The 16,084-nt window shown below is 48.1% G+C and overlaps 1 protein-coding gene across 1 annotated transcript in view; it reads right to left on the bottom strand.

The window, feature by feature from the left end:
• LOC308671211 (maestro heat-like repeat family member 5) overlaps positions 1 to 15,892 on the bottom strand; it is a gene marked incomplete at both ends in the record, with an annotated part of 39,357 nt that extends 23,465 nt beyond the window's left edge. The window contains 14 exons of the mRNA XM_081333310.1: positions 3,641 to 3,794; positions 3,877 to 4,034; positions 5,259 to 5,408; positions 5,909 to 6,024; positions 6,228 to 6,363; positions 6,884 to 6,988; positions 8,451 to 8,546; positions 9,193 to 9,328; positions 10,483 to 10,562; positions 12,305 to 12,427; positions 13,149 to 13,274; positions 13,509 to 13,628; positions 14,748 to 14,864; positions 15,734 to 15,892. Coding sequence (XP_081189436.1) covers positions 3,641 to 3,794; positions 3,877 to 4,034; positions 5,259 to 5,408; positions 5,909 to 6,024; positions 6,228 to 6,363; positions 6,884 to 6,988; positions 8,451 to 8,546; positions 9,193 to 9,328; positions 10,483 to 10,562; positions 12,305 to 12,427; positions 13,149 to 13,274; positions 13,509 to 13,628; positions 14,748 to 14,864; positions 15,734 to 15,892 — 1,776 coding nt within the window. The remainder of the gene's footprint in view (positions 1 to 3,640; positions 3,795 to 3,876; positions 4,035 to 5,258; positions 5,409 to 5,908; positions 6,025 to 6,227; positions 6,364 to 6,883; positions 6,989 to 8,450; positions 8,547 to 9,192; positions 9,329 to 10,482; positions 10,563 to 12,304; positions 12,428 to 13,148; positions 13,275 to 13,508; positions 13,629 to 14,747; positions 14,865 to 15,733) is intronic.
• Between the last annotated feature and the right edge of the window lie 192 nt (positions 15,893 to 16,084).

Here is a 16,084-nt window from a genome sequence, read left to right as displayed (position 1 = left end):
TATGAAAAATTATGGGGGAAAATTCAAAAAGAATTGGAGAGCTGGAAAAAATTGCAATTGTCTTTGTTGGGACGGATTGCAGCAGTAAAAATGAATGTCCTGCCTAAATTTTTATTTTTATTTCAAATGATACTGATTCTTAAGAAAGATTCTAATCTGGAGGAATGGCAGCGAGGTATCAATAAATTTGTGTGGGCAGGGAAAAAACCACGAGTTAAACTTAAGATTATGCAGGATACTCGTGAGAGAGGTGGCCTTAAATTGCCTAATTTTTAATTATATTATGAAGCTGCTGCATTAGTAGGAATAAGTGACTGGATTAATTTGACGCAAGGGAGGTTATTAAATCTTGAGGGCCACGATTTGTTGTTTGGCTGGCATGCATATTTGTTGTATGATAAGAAGGTAGACAACGTGTTTAGGGTGCATATTTTAAGACAGGCATTGCTGAGAGTTTGGAAGAAGTATAGACATAAGTTAAGTTGCAAGATACCATTGTGGGCAATTCCAAAACACGCAATAGAAAATATACATGCTGGCTTCAAACATGATTTGACTACGTACAAGGAAATTCTCAGTTTGGAAAGAAACGTTTGGTGTTTGAAATCATATAGCCTCTTGCGAGAAGAGAAGGTTGTTCAAAATTGGTTTCAATATACTCAGTTACGGGCCAGGTGGAAAGAAGACCAGAAAAATGGATTTACAATGACTGATGAAAATTTGATAAAGCAAATTAGGAATCAGGGACCAGCACATATCAAACGGATATATCTTGCATTGATAGAGATTGATTCAGAAACAGAGCTTGTTAAGGATTGTATGATAAAATGGGCCCAAAATATCCAGGAAGTCATCACAATGGACACGTGGGAAAAGATTTGGGTGAGGAACGTAAAATTTACACAAGCTCAAAATTTAAGAGAGAATTTTTACAAAATGTTTTATAGATGGCATTTAGATCCTAAAAAGCTTGCAAGTATGTATCCGAATTATCAGCCTAAATGTTGGAGGTGCGGTGATGAAGATGCAACATATTTTCACATATGGTGGACTTGTAAAAAGGTTAAGGCTTTTTGGATAAAAGTCTGGTGGAACATGCAGAAGATTTTTAAACAGAGGTTAAAGTTTTGTCCGCAATTTTTTTTGTTGGGAATAATTACAGATGCCACAGTTGTGGACACCAAGTTGATGTTGAATTTAATTACGGCGGCAAGACTTTTGATAGGCCAATATTGGAAGAAAGAGGAACTGCCGACCATAGAGGAGTGGACTTTAAAGGTTTCCGACCTGGCAGAGATGGCGAAGATTTCGGCCTATTTGAAAGATCATTCGCAAGAACGCTATATTATGGAATGGAGAAAATGGATTGATTTTATCCAGAACAAGTATAGGGTTAAGAAGTTTTATGTAGCATTTGAATAAGTCTTCTTTCGTTTTTTTTTCTTTTATTATCTTAGTTTCTTTTTATACATATTCAATATTATTATTATTTGTTTTATCTTATATAAGCTAGAGAGTGATGGATTTTAGAGTTTATAATTGTTAGTATATGATTGTTTATGATTGCTTTTTATATATATACCTTGTATTTAGCTCTGGGAAGTCGGGGGGGGAGGGGGGGAGGTAGGGAGGGGGGAGGAGGGAGGGGGAAGGGGGGATTCTTAAAGGAAAACTGTATTTTAAAACTCTTCAATAAAAAAAACAACAACACTGCACAGGTGCATCAACCGTGCTTCCTACGAACAGCACACAGACACCAAGCCTGCAGAGGCCTGCACCTCTTCAACGCCCAGAAGCAGGTGCGCCAACACTTCAAACTGCATCACCACTTGCCAATGACAACGTAATTTCCAGCAATGATCAACAGTTGAATCCACAGCCAGCACAAACTTTAGGGCATACACCACAATTGAATGCTCTTGCAACATCATTCCATCCCAGTGCACCTCATCTTTATTCACCAGAGAACCTTCACACCCAAGGGGCCCAACAAGTTTCTTTGGCATCAAGGAGTGAGGGGTCAGACCATTCTGACCATGCCAGGTACATGATTCGACGAGAGCTTCTCAACTCTAGCCTCTCAAAGTTTAATGACAGTCCAGAGACCAACAGATCCTGGAAAGCAACCTTCAAAGCTGCTATTGCTGATCTCAACTTCAACATCAGAGAGGAACTTGATCTACTCATAAAGTGACAAACACACTACAGCTATGCATCCTGTTCCACTTCTAGGCAATCCACAGCAACCACCTGTATCCAACCCTGCTCCAAATTATGGCGGGGAGCAACAAAATCACGCTCCAGTCACAAAGGTCTCATCTTCACCCCTATCTCCAAGTTAGAGACCTTGTTCTGTTTAAGGACCATCAAGCTCAAGAATCGAAAGTCATCAAAAACTTTCATCAGACCATCGCAGAACTTGTCCTGCTTTTGCCCCTTGAAGACAGACCTCGTCGCCTTTCCTGGTTGGATCCTGACTCCAAGAAGAAAAGTTATTTGAACTTCATCTAAACTATTTGAAGCCTATAATAGCAGTTCTTATTACTGCAATATGTATGCATGTTTATTTTTATATCTCAGGTTTTATGTCTTATATGTATGCATGTTTATTTTTATATCTCTCAGGTTTTTTATGTTTACATATCTCATGTTTATTTTTTATATCTTTCAGGGTTTATGTCTATCTCAGGTTTATTACTTATATCTCTCAGGTGTTTTATGACAACAAGCAAACCACAAATGTGTATTTGCATTTGTATAACTACTGTTATACGATTTTATATGGTGGTATTATGTAATACCAGATGGCGAGTGTGCTGCCACCACGTGGCTGTTTTGGAGAAATTACAATGTGGGCAGTCAGACCCTCCTACCCTATGATGTATTTCCTCTTCCCTCCCCTTTCTGGGATGGACTTCCTCCTCCTTTGTCCCTAGAGATTCTCCTTCTCCATTAACCAGCTAACATGTGACAACAGCAGACATGTGCAGACGCTAGGAGTATTACCATTTTCTGACCGTGGAGATACCTTGGAAATATCTTGGAAATGCTGTACAAACATCATCTTAATGCACCCCACCTACTGTATTCGACTCTACATGCAATAAAGGTATTTCTATATGATAAAAGGTGTTTTCCACGAGTTCAACTATCTGGAGAGAGCTGTTAATGTTAATGACATCTGCTTATATAGACCATAGAAGTCTTAACAAGAGATTAATTAAAGTACAATGGCTTGGATCCAGAATAGTTATATTATAAGTTACTATTACTTCTCTCCTTCTTCTCTAACTTGAAAAAAAAAGCATTAAAAAGGAGTTTTAAGAAAGCGGAGGGCAATGAACCCCTGGCTGCACCCGCCACCCTCTTGCAAGTCGTAGTGCTGCATGAGGATTGCCAGCTGGGAGCCGCAACCTGGAGAGCAGGTGAGGCTGTTGTCCCAATGGGGACAAGTGTGAGTGATCATCGCTGTCACCAGGACTTTGTGTAGCAAAAGCAACACAAGGAGACAAGGAACGCTTTTGAGAGCGAGATACATTTTGTTCTAATCAGGAAGAAAAGCCTCCAGCAGGCCAGGCCCGGCAAAGCAGCTCCAGAGAGGGACTGGGAGAATGGGTGGCCCAGGTGGGGTATCACCTACCGCCAGCGAGGTGGTTGTGCTGCTACTGCTGCCGCCGCCGCCTTCTTGGCCCCCAGGAGGGTCCTTCACCTGCAGATTCTTCAGTAAGAGGTGCAGGATTTGCACAGCCACCTTGGGGCTGGAAGCCATGGCTGCCCAGAGCTCATTGGCCTGTCTGGGAAATCAGCAACATAAGCGTGAAAGTTGCAGATGGGGAGGGGTCTCAGAGGGGGAGATGGAGCCTGCGGGGGGCCTACCTGTTGAGGGGTATGGAATAGGATAAGCAGCTCTGGATGACTTCCTCCAGGCGACATGGGATCATCAAGGTTAGAGCCCTCAGCACCACTTTCCGGGTCCAGCAGGAAGCACGGCCGGGCTGCAAGCAGGTGTAGATGCCTGCAACCACATCGCTGACCTGCAGCCACAGAAGAAGAAAGGCTGAGCTGTGCCCTGGAAAAGGTCCCTGGATCAGCCATGACTCTCGGCTTTCCCGGGCTCGGGGGAGGCTGCCTAGTTGAGGACGGGCATCCTTTCACGCTGCAGGGGACACAGCCTCGCCTGGACCCTTCAGGGTCAGTCCTGCAACCTTCGGGTCCTGCCCTACTTCGGACGGTGCTGGGGCATTTGCCACATATGCACAGGGGGTCAAAACGAGTGCAATGAAGATGATAAACAGGACCCCAGAACCAGACCCCATCAAGTCTGCTTCAGCTTCTCCAGGCAGGCCAGGTGAGGAAGGAGCGGCCACAAACAATGGCAGCCTCCCCTTCCCTGAGACAGGGGCTTATAGACAAACCCTTGAGAGGTTGGCAGGGCTTCTCTTTCCCTCCCTCCCTCCCTTCCTCCCTTGGGCACCCAAGAAGGCCTCCCAGGTTTCTTCCTTCTGCCAGCCATCTTTCCAGGGTAAGCTGATGTTTGTGTCCTATTTCCTTCCAGGCTCTCCCTGAATGCAGCTGCTTAGGTCACAGCCTAGAGGCCCCTGGGTCCCAGACACAAACCATGGGCGATTCGCCTGCCTGCTTCTTCACCAGCGGCCAAAGGGCTGTTCTGTCAGGGTCACCCAGGAGATTCTGCTGCAGGTTAACAGGTGCATCGCTTGGCACCCAAAGGCTGTTTGCTGCCATGGCTGCTCTGCCTTCCCAACCCCTTGAAATGTGCCACCGGTGGCCCCGGAGAGCCAGGGCAGGGGAGAGGCGAGGGAGCGGCATAAGGAGGCCTCAGCCACGGGAACTCGGAGAGTGAATTGGGTCAGTCCAGTCTCTCTCTGCCCCTGGTGCCCCTTTACAGGGCAGGCAAAAAGGGACATTTCCAGGTGAGCTTCTTTCTGGAGGAAAGGTGGACGTCAGTTAGCAGGTAAATAAAAGGCAAGCTCCTGCCATGGACCTACGAATGCATTTCCTGAATCGGTGGCAACTGAGTGGAGCACAGGGCTGCTCAGAGTGGAAGAGGCAAGATAGACAAAGAAACATCCTTTTCTTCACCCAGGTGATGGGAACTGTGTGAGATCAGACATGCTTGGAGTCAGCTGTGGTCTGAGCAGCTGCTAAGCTCAGAGCAAGCAACCAAGAAACAAATGCGGCATTTTAACTAGCAGGAAAAATGTAAGGGAGGGGATGGACGCTGCCACTAAAGCCCTCACCCTTTCCACTTTCATGGCATGGTTCTGCAGAACTGCACTGAGGACCTCTTCTGCTGCCACCAGTACTTCTGGGCCGGACCCTCTCAAGTAGTCCAGAACGGAGAGCAAGAGGTTGGTCAGCTGAACGGAGAAGAGCTGGTCACCGCAATGCTGCAAAGGGGAGCACAAGGCTTGGCAGGGGTCCATCGCCTCCCTTTCCCCAAAAGGATGGGGCCAGAGAGCTCCCAAGCAGCACTGAGCCCTCCCTCCCTCCCTTCCTTCCGAGCTTCTTCCGTGGGAGATTTGGGTGGCCAGGCGGGAGAAGGTGGGGAACAGCCTGCAGGCCAGGTGAGACTTGGGATGGGTAAAGCCAGCCCTGACAAGATGGAGAGGCTTTTACAACTGGTCGCAGCATCCCATAGTCCTGCAATTGCAATTTGGGACCATTTCTGTCTATTTCCAGCAAAAGAATGCCCGTTGGGGAAGCTGCTTTTGCTTAATGAACACTTATGACTGCTGTACAAATTGTCATAAAATCGGGCCTGACTGGAATTATGACTGTAACGGGTGGAAATTCTGGTCCCAATTGCAGTTGTTAAGCCAGGGGCTAGTTGTGCACCATTTGGGGCTTGGAGTGAGCACTTTGCACCCCTTGGAAAGAACCAGGGTACCATCGCTATCTGCCAACCGCCGTCCGGTGCTCGACCAGCAGGGCTGTCCTCTTCCTGGAATTTCACGCTCCTCTTCATAGTCCATTTCCGCTTCTTCTGCTTGCTGGTGCTCAGACCTGGAGCAGAAGAGAGCAGTTCTCATTGCTATCACGTATGTCATTCAGGACTGGCCTGTTGGGTTCTTGGTGCTCCCTGAGTTGGGCTGTTTCCTCCCAGAACACCAAAAGGCCAGCCATGGAATCTGCCCCACGCACCCTCCGAGCAGCAGCAGCAGCAGTGGAGAAGCCAGAGGGTCGATGGCTAGTATTATAGACCTCACCTTTACGGTGCAGTAAGATTTCATAGAGACAGCTGACTCCTTGCACGGCAAACGAACTAATGCACGGTACCCGGTCATTGCACAGACCAATCAAAAGGGCCGTCAGGTGGGCCAGCTTGCTAAATTCCCGAGAGAGCTAAGGAAACAGGGAGAAGTGGGAATAATTTACTGAAGAGGTTTGCAGATGTTTCTTAGCTAACCTGTGTGCAGGGCCGATTCCTGCTCTTCATCAGAACAAACCCAGAACCTTCCGAAGCTGCGTCTCACACACCCACCATGGACCATACTGAAAGTCTTCAAACAAGACTTCTGGGCTGTTGGGTTGGCAGGAGAAAGGATAAATGGCCGCCTATCTGAAATAATAATTCCAAGTGGCTCTCAAAAATCCACAAATGCATAGCTAAAACTGGAAGTACTCTACTCTCCCTAGTCTAGAAGGCTAAGGAAACAGGGGTCCTGAGGTGTGAGCTGGGGGGGTAACATTAAAGGGAGAGGGTCTGGAACATGCCCACCTATCTAAGTTTGTAGTGTTTTTGTGGAAAAGCAAACACAATCCTTGTGTCTATGTTCTGCACCATACTAAGGAACGCCCCCAGTCTCTCAAGGAGGGAAAGCCCCAGTTAAGAAGCTGAGCAGCTCAGTTTACGGATACTCACATCAAGGTGGAAGCGATCAGCTACAAACCTCAAGAGCTTCATTGCTGTCTCCACGGCTCTTTCGCGCACATGATCTAACTTTGATATCATCCATGGTTCTATAAGCTATCAGAGGAAAGGCAGGCAGGAAAACCAGGCTGCTAGTGCGAAGCATGCAGGGCCAGCTCAAGGAAAGACAGGCCCTGGCTTAGAGGAACACATTTTGGGGCTTGGCAAAATTGAAAAAAACTTCCAAAAAAACAACACCATTTCCATTTTTACTGTTTTATAAATATTTACCTTTTATGATTTTAATGCTTTTAATGGTGTAAACTGCCCAGAGTTGCTTCGAAATGAGATGGACGGCAAATAAATTTAATGAAATGAATAACAAAAAAAGGGGGTGGGGGTGGGGGGAAGTAGCAATGGTCTGTCCACTTGAGAGTTAAATGTAATTTTGCAGTGTAAATAAGGTGAATATATCCAAGAAAAAAAATTGTCCTGGGCTGAAAACCTTAAGCATAAAGCTCAAAAACCTGAGGGGGGGGGGGGGAAGGAAGCAAGAGGGCGCCTTTTTTGAAATTTCCCAAAGGTGCCAGAATATGGTGGTGCCTCGGGCCCAGCGTGCCTGGAGCTGGCCCTGGTTGCGCCTTGACTCCACAGAACCAGTAAGGTTACGAGTGCCTGGAATACCCCGGGTCCCTCCAAGGATTCTGGGGCTTATATATGTCTCAATGAGGCCATTCCTATGCAGGTGTGAAGGATGTCACCAATAGCATTTCACTTTCCTGTGGTTTTCTGCAAACTAGGTGTGTTCAAATGCTAGTTCTTTCAGACATTGCAGAAATCCTGAGCTACTAATTAAAACGTTAAGGGTGTTAAGCACTCGGCTGGAATCTGAAAGGCGTTCTGCAAGGGGCAAGGACCCCTTCCCTCTTTCACACCTAAGCCCTCGCCAGTGGCATCTGGTCAGAGTGGACACTGGATTGCTGGGATGCCTGTCTCTGCCTCCACACCTGGCCAGGTGCTTGACACCTGTTCTTTGGACTCGAGGGAAATGCCCAAACCGCCTTTCTGACAGTAAATTGCTGACACAAGAAGGAGGATTTTCTCAGAAGGCCCAAAGAACAGAGGTAAACCTGATCTCACGGATTTTGTAGGCCCTATCCGGTTTTCTCTGGACCTGCTATTGTTCAGAAAACCCAGAGAAATGCCTCTTTGCAAATACCCAAGGAGTCATTTGGATCATCGGGTGGGGGCAGCAGTGCCAACAGGGACAGAGGAAGCAGCATCCCATAGTCTATACAGCTTAAAAGGGGACCCATCACTCTCTGCCTGCAGCAGTCGTGCCCAGTGCCTGCGAGATTGGCGGATGGATTGACTGGCATCAATTTACACAGCTGCCTATCCCACTAAAATGACTAATAGAGATGAAAACAACAGCGTCTAAAAATACACATCCAGGCTAATGCAGACCACATGACTCCCAAAGAAAGCTCCCTGCTCTTTTGTCAGGGATGCTCTGAAGGGGCCCTGACCCCTCCCAGAGGGTCACCCTTCAGGTGTCAGCTCCCCTCACTCTGCCTACCTCCATCATGTGCTTGAGTTCGCTGGGCTGCGGGTTCTCCAAGAGCAGAGCCTGCAGCATCTCCTCGAAGCAGCCGACGGTCTGCTGGTAGAAGGCCTGAGGCACAAGCGGGCCTGTGAGGCTAAGGCCACCATGGAAGGGGGAGCCGTCCCGGGCAGGCAAACAGGACAATGCGTGCGCCCACATACAAGGCCTCCTGTGCCCTGGAGAGCACCCCAGGGCAGAATGGCTGCCAGCTGCAACCCCCTTTTTCCTACACGTGAACGAACCCCTCCTTCCTTGTCAGGTCCTTATCATTTATTCAGCAGAGACCAGGACTTTTTTGTGAGTGAGATTGCTCCCTAGATGCAGGAAATCAACCGGGCACCGGGGTGCTCAGACTGGGGCCAAACAGCACCCAGCAAGTCGACTTCATAGAGTGCATCCATGAGTCTTTGGGGAAAGACGGAGGGCACATATCCTCCCCCCCACCCCCAGTTGTCATCCCCCCCTCCCCTGCAGTACTTAGACAAAGGCATCTCCATAACATAACCATGTTTTCCCCCTTTATCCTGCTCCACTGTGCTTTATGAAATGCCTCTACGTAAAGTTGAAAATAAATTTGGATGCTTATGCATAGACTTGCATCTTGTTAGGCCAGATTACCAAAGCAGAGACATAACTTCTGTGATGACTGTCATCCAGAAATAAAAACCCACTCTGGGAAATAAGAAGGCTTGTATATGACAGTCAGAGGATTCACCTTGGTATTCAATGTCTTCTCGTCTATGCAAGACTGTCCTTCCAGGATCTCCATTGGAGCCAAGGAAAAGACACTTTTGAAGGAAGCATGGAGGAGGCTGGATTTCTTCTCTGGCTCAAGAAGGGGCTTCAGGTGGCTGATGGAACAGAAAACGCCTGAGATTTCGCTGCCACAAGAAATGACTTTGCCCAGTGGATCATTACAGCATAGCTTTCAACTTCAAAATGAACACAAAGACAAATACGTTTGAATCCTGAGTCTGTAAAGGAGCCACACTCTTGACTCTGGAAACCGGAAGCCTTCACGGATAAACTTCAAGGATGGGATTCTACCCTTTTATCCTCAGCATCTTTTGAGAATGCATCAAGCATCCCAACAAGGGCTACTCACCAGGAAGGCTCCCCTCCCCAAAGTCTAAAGGCAGGACAATGAGAAAGAGCTGCCGCTCGCCCGGATCCAACACTAATTCTGCCTTATTTCAGTCACGTCCCTGGCCATGTTCCTGTCCACTGCCCCCACTTTCCCAGTCTATCATTGGAAAATAATCCAAAGTACCTTGGACCACCACCACCCACCAAAAATTAGATCTCAGCAGAAAACGTGGCCCACACACTTCAAACTGCACAAGGGTTCACTTAGCAGGCAGAGTAGACAGGAGAACACCCCCCCCTTCCTCAATTCATGGCTGATTTACCATTTATTGGGAGGCCATCAATCTTGCACTGCATTTACTCCATTTAATCCATACTTCAATGATTATGAAATAAATGGATCAATTTATAATTTCACTGTTTCACTGTTTTTCTTTGGCTTATTGTCAGCTTGTCCATTGTCTATGGCAGGGGTAAGCAACCTTGGCTCTTTTGACTTGTGACTTCAATTCCCAGAATTCCTGAGCCAGCCATGCTGAGGGGAAGGGAGAGGTTTCCAAGCTGAGCCATGCTGGCTGAGGAATTCTGGGAGCTGAAGTCCACAACTCATAAAAGAGCCAAGGTTGCCTACCCCTGGTCTATGGGCATGCTCAGCCATCAAGGTTGTAGTTGTCTTGAAAAAGCACCTTTGAGACGGCTTGTCCATTGTTGGCAATTCTGGAGCAATTCAGGATAAAGAACATAAAAATGTTGCTCCTCTCCCCCCCCCCCCACAGTTTTGACTTCCTAGGGGAGGCGCTACCTAGTCTGCTCAAAAGAAGCCGTTCTGTTGTTATGCAGGGCGCTCTTGAATGTACAGAATGGCTGAAATCATTCCCCCCCTCCCCCCGTGGGAGGTGAGGCCCCCCCGCTTCGCTACCTGAGTTCTTTAGCGATGTACATCGCATCTTGTCGCACTGTGCTGCCCAGAAGGTGGATGGGCTCCCTCTCTATCAGCACCTGCCAGTCGTGGGAGAGACAGGAGGAGAGAGCGAGGGTCAGGCGGAGAGGCCCACTCGCCTGGGTGGCCTCCAGGGACCTGGAGACAAGCAGGAGACGTGGCCTCACTGGAAACTGAACTGCTCTGGAGAGCCACCACTTTGCATTATGGAAGGTGGGAACTGCGGGCCAAGGCCTTCACCAGGTGGGAGGTGCCCTTCTTTACCGTCTCCCACCCAGCCACACACCTGTCGTCAGTCTGCATTTCTTGTCCAGGGGAGGACATACGGGGTGTTTGCCCCGGTTTGCAATCTGACACTCTGCTTTGGTTCTACGTTGCCTCCGAGTGCATACATGCATTCCTCCCACTCCCACCCCCACCCCGCCCGCTCAGGCTAAACATTCTGGGCTGAATGTGTCAAGGCTTCCCCCGTCTGTGATGCTGCAACCTTTCTGGTCCCTGAATGTTGGCTGCTCTCAGCTCTGCTGCCTGAGCCCCCCCTCCCCATCTCCTAATGGACAGAAGCTCATAAGTGACACACTACTTTTAAACAGAGAGACCATCTCACTGGCAGAACCTCAAGTGGCTCATGCAGTGACTTCATTTCAGAAAGAAAGGCGTCTTCCGGAGCTTCATCTTTGCCATAGTTTTAAAGTGTGGAACCCAGCAGTGGGATTCAAATATGTGAACAGCCATTTCCGGAAGTCCATTGTGGGCCTGGGCAACAAAAAATTAGCTACCGGTTCTGCCGAAGTGGTACGAACCAGCTGAATCCCACCACTGGTGGAACCCCATAGAACAATATTATTTAATTGTAAAAGTTACTACCTAAATGAGGTGTCCATAAAATATAAAAATAAAGGATCAAATCTGAATGAGAAATAATGTTATTATAATGCTGTATGAACTTGAAAGGCCTCTCCTATGTTTTGCACATAAATAGGTAAGTGATATGATTTTAAACGATACTGGCAGATTCCTCAGAAATCACAACTGAGGTAGACCTGCAGACCGAGAACAAGTCCCAAAGTACACCAGACTGCCCAGACAGGCTAACAGGGCAACCTCTGTAAGGGGAGTTAGGTTGAAATGGTATCTCTATATGACTAAGTCTCTCCTGTTTATCTGTGTGTAACCTTTAACTGGGCGAAATGTGCATCGTAGGGCAACCATTTTTGAACCAAAGTACCTCAAATGGGATAACGTATAGTATATGTCCAAAGTCTGGGAAATTACTATAAAACTCTTTATGATATAATGCAAAATGTAATTTCATGTTGCCAATTCCTGATGTTTGTGCTATACAGTTTAGCTTGGATTGCTTCCAAGATAGATGCATCTTTGAATACCTTCCCAAATTTTTAAAAGCATTTCTAGAAGCTCTGTCATTATTGAAAGCATTGAGGAATTTGGTACAGAAATGGCTCTGAAATGATGACCCAGCGGGACATGGGTTGTGGAGTCTCTACTCTGTGCCTCCAGAAGTGTTGCCAGCCCACTCCAAGCTGGCTGTGCATTAAACTCATATACCAACCCATAGTGATTTACAATGTTCTGTATTCTGCCCCCAACAATCTTGGTCCTCATTCTACCAACCTCAGAAGGATGGAAGGCTTGGTCAACCTTGAGCCCCATCAGGATTGAGCTCCAGGCTGTGGGCAGAGCCGGCCTGCAATCCTGCATTCTAACCACTGTGCCACCATAAAGCTGCCTAGGGCAAGTCCTGGGATTTTTCAGCATGAAGTCAAAGCAGCCTACTTACTATTAGGCACTCCACGAGACGTGCTTTCGGGTGCAGCCGTATCGCCCCGGCTTTTCCCGTGGCCGCAATGGCTTCAAGGAGCATGAGCACAGCAATCAGAAAGCTCTTCTTCAGATTCAGGTCCTAAAGCCGAGAGCAGAAAATGGCTCAAGCATCATCGTGGAAAGCCTGATCAGGGAATTACAGCAGGCGCACACAGAAACTCAGCCAAGCCAGAATTTTCCAGCTTGGCACGCTTCAAAAGCGCAAGTGACTTCCCAGAAATGGTCCTGCTGGCTGGGGAACCCTGGAAGGCTGACCCACATTGCACAAAAAGTGTTGGTGTTTTCCCTCTTACTGCACAGAGGAACCTTGTGGGTCTGAGGAGGTGACTGTGTTGGAGGAGTTGCCCCCCCCAACTCTGCATGGCTGTGTCATCAGGCTGGCAAGAGGAAGGAGGAGGAGGAGGAGGTGCCAGGTGTCTGCACTGCTCTTTTAGGCCTGTTTCCCGACTTTACTTCAGTGTTCTGGCCCCCAGAAAGTGGGGATACAAACGGATTTTTTCCTCCCGTAGGCACACCAGAACGGGAGGCTTCTGAGGCAGCAGATTGAAATGCCAGCCATTATAAACAGACTTTACCCAGAATAAGAAAACAGGCAAAACCAAAGTCTAGAAACCAAATGGCCCTGAGGTGCACCATCACAGCCCCGCCAGCTCAGGAAACTCTTGCCTGCCCCGGTTGAGCTGGGCCGGGTTCCCCTCCCCACCGGCGAGGCTCTCTTTCCCCACCTCCTTTTGGGTAAGGAGGAAGGTTTGGCAACCAAAGTGTCTCCCTGGCCCAAAGCCTGAGCGGGCGCCCAGTACCGAGGGGTCCATAAGGAAGCAGTCGATGAGCCTGGTGACGATGAGCTCCACTCGCGGGAGGACTTCCTCCTTGATGCCCAGAGCCACCCGGCCGTAGCAGAGCAGAAGCGTGTTCCGTTGGCAGAGCTGTGGGGAAGAAGGCCCAGATGTCCACCAGCGTCACTGGGCAAGGGGGCCCTCCCCACCCTTCTTGTTGAGGGCGGCAGCAGCCCTGGCGGCTCCGTGCCCAGAAGGGACGTCCCAGGGCCACAGAGAGGGAACCGAGGACGGGCTCCAGGAGATGCAGGGAGGGCAGAAGCCTCAGCGCCCCTAGGAACGAGCTCATCTTATGAGGATGGACTTGATGCTCTCTAACATTACCTGGCCAGATTTGGACACAACGGTCTCTGTGGTGGAAAGGTTCCTGCCGAAACTGTCCAGTGCCTTAAAAACTTCATCCATGTGGCGAGAGGCAGCCAGGCCACAAGCAGCAGCGATGCCCTATGGAGGAGGAGGGGGGGAGAAGCGGCAGTTGGGAAGAGCTCAGCAGGCACTCTGCTCCTCTGGGGAGGGTTCTGCTCTCCCAGGCAGGGACGGTTCCAGGGACAGGGCGGGCAGGCAGGCAGGCAGGTGCTGCTCTGCTTCCAGGTTGTCAGTTCCGCTGGAACCGAGATCCTGGGGCCTGTCCCAAGCCAGGACAGGGCAACGAACCATGAGCCCCTCGCGGTCGTTACCAGGCAGTGCCACAGTGTCCTAAGTTGTCTGGTTATACCTGGTTATACCCTGGTTACACACCTCCACAACCGCTAGCTTCTAATGAATTACCCACGGAAACATGTAAAAATCACTTTTGTTTTTTTTGCACAGTCTCCCAGGAAATAATTATTCTTAAGAAAATATCTTGTTTGGTAGGACTGGAAGTGCCCCCCTCCCAGCTGCTTAACTCACTTTCATGATTCCAGGAAACTTACAATAAAACAAATACGACACATAAAATATGCAATATAAAAATAAAAGATAGTAGCTGGGCATCATCCAACCAAACATTTATTTACTGGGTTTTATTAAAAAAAATTATAAACTGGTTCTTCCATTAGGGCCCTGGGCGGCATAATTTGTGAACTTGCACAAGTAATAGGATTTAAAAATTCTTTTTACGTTTCCCTGGAGGGATATGCTTTATTGGTTTCATTCTTTTTTAATGACCTCAAAGTTACATAGTCCTGAATAGTTTATGATTAGGTAGCTTATAAATCAGTCAAATCAAATCAAATTAAAAAAATGATATTTCAAGCTAAAAATGACCAGATAAACAAGGAAGGATGTTGTGAAAATACCTATGATTTTGTGAGAAAGGAAATGAATACTGTTTCAAGAGACACAAGGCCAAGAGAGAGAGAGAAGGAGATAGGGAGTGAGAGAAGGAGAGAAATGGGGGGGGGGGGCTGAGAACAATGGTTATGTAGATTCTATTCAGATATTTTAAACAATCCGACACTCTTTGCAATCTACATGTCTATGGAGATCCTCAGCCATCCAGGTCAGGGTTGTCCCAAAGGTGCTTTTTCAGGAGGCACTGGACTTGCTTTTCTTTGAAGACCCTAACCCTAACCCTCTCACCTTTGCTTCGGGGGCTCCTCGCTGGCACATGGCCAGGAGGCTAAAGAGCTGGACCTGGATCAGCTGAGGGTCATCTGAGGCACGCAGGATAGCTCCGCAGTACTGATACAGGAAGATCTGCATAAAGAAGAAATAGCTGTAGCTCTCCAACTCCACAGAGGAAAACTGGAAGAAACTTCACTCTGTGTGTGTGTCTGTGCGCACCCCACCAATATTATTCCAAATTCTGTCTGTGCTGTCATCTTCATTTATCTGTGAAATAATAAGGGCCTCTACTTCAACACCTCTGGCTATTCCACACGAGCTATTGCTCCAATAAGTTAGAGGGGCTCTCAGAGGACCAAGGCAGAGGAGGATTTCCCTTGACCCCCTCCCCACACACACCGTTGTTATTGGCACTTTTCCCCTTTTCTTTTTCATAGCCCCATCACATCGCTCTTTCCTATATCCTTTCTGTGTACTCCTGCCACAGTGTTTCCCCAAAAACTTATGCTTTTGATTTTTCCTACTGAAATATAGGACCATGTTGAAAAAACTCTTGCAGCTTCTCTGCACTGTAACATTTCGTATCTGAATTGTGATACAACTATCTAAAGTGTTTGCTACACCCCTGCCCGCTTGTGGCTGTGCCATAAATGGTTAGGGAATTGTATTTTCTAACCTGCCCTGGGACCCTTTTATCCCAGGGATGAGAAACACAGTTGAGTGATGTAGCATGTGAGCCAGTCCTTCAGTTTGTGACTTAGCCATCGACGTACACTAAACGGAGATGTTAGTTCAACCATACTTACGTTCAGGTAATGGCAGCATAGCTAAACCCACATTTTGACACCTTCTCTACTAGAACCCCATGGAAGTCCTTATCAAGTCAACAATCTCTGCCAACTTTCCCTAGTCAAATAATATCAGCAATATCAGATCGGTTCGGTGTGACTTCTTCCTGCTGAGCTCATTAGGGCTCCTGCCAAAGAAGCATCCTTCCTTACCTGCTGACGGACGTTCAGCTTAATAGTGAATCTGCATAACAGCGGAGATTTAAAGAAGAGGGCGGTGAAGTCGCTCTGAGGGCTCCCGTGGGTGGAGAGAGCCAAGAATCCACTAGAGAGGCCGGCCTCTAACCCTGGGTGGGCAGGAGGGTGGCTGGACTACATGAAAAGGAGGGGATCCTCCTGAAGGGAGCCAAGAGGCTGGAGTTGGGGTGGACCCATACTCCGGGGAGCTCGGGGTTGGTCAGTACATGGGGGTGGTGACGGGCATGGGATGGCATGGGCCGTGTTGATGGGAGACAGAGACCAGTCCAGTGTTTAACTGCTCCCATGCCCTCTGAGCTCAGGGTC

Source organism: Vipera berus (genome assembly GCF_964194415.1).
Source record: "Vipera berus genome assembly, chromosome: 7".
NCBI classification, from domain to species: domain Eukaryota; kingdom Metazoa; phylum Chordata; class Lepidosauria; order Squamata; family Viperidae; genus Vipera; species Vipera berus.
The sequence above is the reverse complement of the archived record's forward strand: the minus strand, read 5'-3'. Positions and strand labels throughout refer to the sequence as shown.